General features: G+C 36.9%; 1 protein-coding gene across 1 annotated transcript; it reads left to right on the forward strand.

Moving 5' to 3' along the window:
• The first annotated feature begins 217 nt into the window (after positions 1 to 217).
• Positions 218 to 1,985, forward strand: LOC124831292 (heat stress transcription factor B-4). Its single transcript, XM_047305229.2, has 2 exons — positions 218 to 720; positions 813 to 1,985. Exons 1-2 carry the CDS (start codon positions 472 to 474, stop codon positions 1,665 to 1,667), a joined length of 1,104 nt encoding a protein of 367 aa, XP_047161185.2. The 5' UTR covers positions 218 to 471; the 3' UTR covers positions 1,668 to 1,985.
• The last annotated feature ends 2,563 nt before the right edge of the window (positions 1,986 to 4,548 follow it).

Here is a 4,548-nt window from a genome sequence, read left to right on the forward strand (position 1 = left end):
GTCAATTGGAAAAGATGATATAGATAACATTGGTCTGCACCTTCTTCCTCTTGTGCGTGATTTTAAGTGGGTGTGCGCGGGATCGATGTCAGAACTCAGAAGCCTCTCTGCATCACCCACACACGTAGAAGGAGAGAGAGAGAGAGAAAGTGAGTCACGGGTTTGCCTTGAAAGGCCCTTATTTCACAGTCCTAGACAGACAGACACATATTCTCTCTCACAACACAACCGATGAGGGTAACAAAAATATAATGCCCCCTACCAGACAATATCCTTTCACCCAAAACATTAATACATCTCAATACAACCACATTAAAATAATACAAAATATATGTATAAAACATGCCAAATACCACCTTCTCTTTTCTCTCTCTCTCTCTCCTCTAAACATTTTTATCTATCCTTTCCCTCACCCTTCTCATTCTCACTCTCATTCATACGCACACCACCCTCTCTTTCTCTCCTCTTCCAATGGCTCTTCTTCTTGACAACTGTGAAGGCATTCTACTCTCCTTGGACTCACACAAATCAGTGCCAGCTCCTTTTCTCACCAAAACATACCAACTCGTCGACGACCCCGCCACAGATCACATAGTTTCTTGGGGTGAAGACGACACCACTTTCGTCGTTTGGCGTCCTCCTGAGTTCGCCAGAGACCTTCTTCCCAACTACTTCAAACACAACAACTTCTCCAGTTTCGTTCGCCAGCTCAACACCTATGTACTATATTCGCATACCGTCTACCTTCTAAAATTCTTTTTTTCTTTCTTGTTCTTTCGATTAACATGGTTGATTTCAAATGCATGAACTAGGGTTTCAGAAAGATTGTACCAGACCGATGGGAGTTCGCCAACGAATTCTTCAAGAAGGGAGAGAAACACCTGTTGTGCGAGATCCATAGGAGAAAAACCGCTCAGCCTCAACAAGGGAGCATGAATCACCATCACCACCATTCACATTCTCCACTCGGAGTCAACGTTAGCGTTCCCACTTTCTTTCCCTTTTCCAGCAGAGTCAGCATCTCTCCCTCCAACGACTCCGACGACCAAACCAATTGGTGTGACTCTCCGCCACGTGGAGCCACCTCATTGATGAACGGTGCAGCTAACTACAGCACTTCCGTCACCGCGCTTTCCGAGGACAACGAGAGACTCAGGCTAAGCAACAACATGCTCATGTCGGAACTTGCGCACATGAAGAAGCTTTACAATGACATTATCTATTTCGTTCAGAACCATGTCAAGCCCGTTGCTCCAAGCAACTCTTACTCTTCTTCTTTGCTACTGTGTAATACACCCTCGGCTACTCCGATGAATGGGGGCAATGTTTCGATGATGCAAAGGCCAATGAACCAGCTTCTGGGGTATTATTCTAATAACCCTAAGCAGGGAACTACTCCAATAACTCAACATCAGCAACATCAGCAACATCAACCTCAGACCTATGTTGTGAACTCCCCCACCAACACATCAAGGAGTTCTATAACGATTGTTGAAGGGCCTAGCGGTAACGTTAACAGCTGCAAGACAAAGCTTTTTGGCGTGTCGCTGCAGTCAAAGAAAAGGGTGCACCCCGATTATGGATCTAATTCGGAGACCAACAAGGCTCGTTTGGTTTTGGAAAAGGATGACTTGGGGTTGAATCTCATGCCTCCGTCCACTTGTTAGTTCCACTGATTGATTCTAAGAACTTTGATATCCCAAGCTAGCTTAATTTTCTTTTACTTGCTTTCATTTGTTTTCATTTTCTTCTTAATTTTTATATCACTACTCTCAAGTTTTGAGTCTTGGAGGAGCAGATGATATTGATGGAAACGTGTGTGTGCGTGCGTGGGTTCGTTTGTGTGACTGTTTTTGTGATTCTGTGTACATATAACTTAGCGCCGATATTATTATCTTTGTTCCCGGCCCATCATCTATTGATGTAGGTGGGTTTTGGTTAGTGTAAAAGGTCAGAAATTAAAGCAAACTTTAAATGTTCTTCAACTCCTCTTTCAGGTCGAGTTTTTCTCATTTTCATTGGTACACTTTATTGCCCAGGATTGTGTGGGATCATTCTTTTTTTCGTTTTGTTTGTTCATAGTCTCTTTCGCTTGTTTTGGTATCTGCATGCCTCCAGTTGCATTAATGCTAATGCCAGCGAGAAAAAGAGAGAGAGAGAGAGGGAGAGAGTTAATGATAAAGAGTTGCTTACAGTTTTATTGGGTAAAAAGCTGAGAACTGAGAATGTAACAGGCTGGCCTAAAGACAAATTTGCAAGGCTTTCTTGAGGAAGCTAGCCTCATTAATGGTGTCCGTGTACGAAGCAAAGAACACAAAATACATTGCATCTCAATTCAAAACCCGATGAAAAGACGAGTGATATTACAAAAGATCCATACTATAAAGGAGCTGACAGTAAATCACTGATTCGTTCAAAAAATATTCCCATTATTAGATGTACGATTTGTGGTTAGTCGTTTTAATTAAATAATAATATTTAGTAATCAAGATTGATCAATCTTTTTGTTTGAGATTGTGTACAGTACTATATATGATTCCATAGAAAAAAGGTTATCATAATGCTTCTTAGAGCAGTGCTATTAACATATTAGTAAATGAGAAGTTATTGGGACGTAATTATCCCATTATAAGTTTCATAAGAATGAGATAGATAAGAATCAGAAATGCGAGATAAAACGAAAAAGAAGACAGAAAAATGTAGGTAGTAAATTGTCAGTGGCAGAAAAGGAAAGTCCCTATCCTTTCCTTTCCCTCCATAAGAACGTAAGGAGAACTGTAGAGAGAGAAAGATCACGGGAATAAAATATTCAAAATGGTGTTGGAAGGTTTACAAGAAAAGAACAAGGAAGTGAATTATTCGATGAAAGCGAAATGTAAGGGAAGCTTGACTGAAAATGTTGTTTGAAATGTTTCTATCAAGGCTTCTTCTATGCTTCTGAGGACCAGAAACCTTTGCCTTTCCCCACTTTGAGTAGTCATCTGAATAGCGTTTTCTCAGCATTCTTAGGATTCCATTCTCTCCTTCTTCACTCTCTCACAATACAGTCTCTGTTTTATTTTCCCACTACTTTTCTCCATATATATTTTGTTTCTTACATAGACAATAACACGAGCATTGAAACAATGTATCATGTGTCTGTGCCTTTGCCCGGAAGTTCATGATTCTTGCTCCTTTGAGTCCAGTCTTCTTTTCTTGTCGCATTGCCCTACTCCTACATCCCTATAAGGGTAAAGTGTCCCATAATGTTTTGTCTAGCTAGTGTTCTATAACTTATTTTATTATATTACATATCATGTATTCATAACTTCATAACCATATATATATATATATATATATATATATATATATATATATATATATATATATATATATACACTCTTGCAAGTATTAAAATCTCAAACAGAGAAACCCTGAAAGGCATCAGAGAAAGCACAACAAGCAATGTCTATATTTGTATTTGAGTCTTCAGACAAACAAAGGAGGAGTATAAAGATGAGATAATTTGACATGGTGAGAGATAAAAAGTGTAAAAATAATAAAAGAGAAAAAAAAAGATGGAAACCCTAGTGCAGTTGTGTTTGTATTAAGTAATGATTAATAATGTTGATATTTTGGTTTGTTTAAGGTGAGTTTGGCACGTGTAGAGGGTGGAATGTCAGATGAGGTTCAGGTCCGAATGTCTGGGGCGAGAAGAGAGTGGAGATGAGTAGTAAGATGGAGTTGGAGTTCGAAGAAGATAAAGTGAGTGATGGGTTTCAAAAGTGGATACCGATCATGCTGCCAAAAGAAGCTTTCGGTTTAACACTTTTAAGCGCATTTGAGATTGGATAGAGCTGTTGTTAAATCTTACACACCGCATCGAACTACTCGCTAAAGCATTTCTTTCAATTACGCCTTAAAACAAACCAAAACTCCACACCAACATTCCTGCTTCTAAAACAAAAAACAATTCAACTTATTCTAAACTTTCTCTTTCTCAAAAATTCTTCAATTAACAATTCAATTCCTATCTGTTGTTATGTTGCTTAACGAGTAATAATGTTTAAGAAGAAACATATTTTTATAAATGAGTGCATTTATTTTAATAAGTTGTTTATTTGAGTTTTTAAGATTTTAGAAGTTAGGCATAAAAAAATGAATCAATTTATTATACTTTTATTTATCTAGTTTTTATTCACTGAAAACTATTAAAACGTACTAACTCACTAATGTAGGTTGAAACTTTAACCCACTAATATTTATAAATACATATTTAAAAACTTATCTAATTATATGAATAGTTTTTAAGTAAACTAATTAATTAATATTTTTAATTAAATAAATTTAAAGAATTGATACTTTACATATTAAATTATTTTACAACTTAATTTTTGAGTATCCATAATTTAAATTACAGTAATATTGTATATTTCATCTTTCACAAAAGTGAGAATCCTCTGAATTATATTTCATAATTTTAATAAATCATTTTTAATATTTTACACATATAGTATAAAAGTTATTGGTTCGGCAGTGGGTTGAGGTTAGCTATCTCGTACCCTAAGT

Source organism: Vigna umbellata, chromosome 2 (assembly GCF_029865625.1).
Source record: "Vigna umbellata cultivar VRB3 chromosome 2, Vumbellata_1.0, whole genome shotgun sequence".
Taxonomy (NCBI): Eukaryota; Viridiplantae; Streptophyta; class Magnoliopsida; order Fabales; family Fabaceae; genus Vigna; species Vigna umbellata.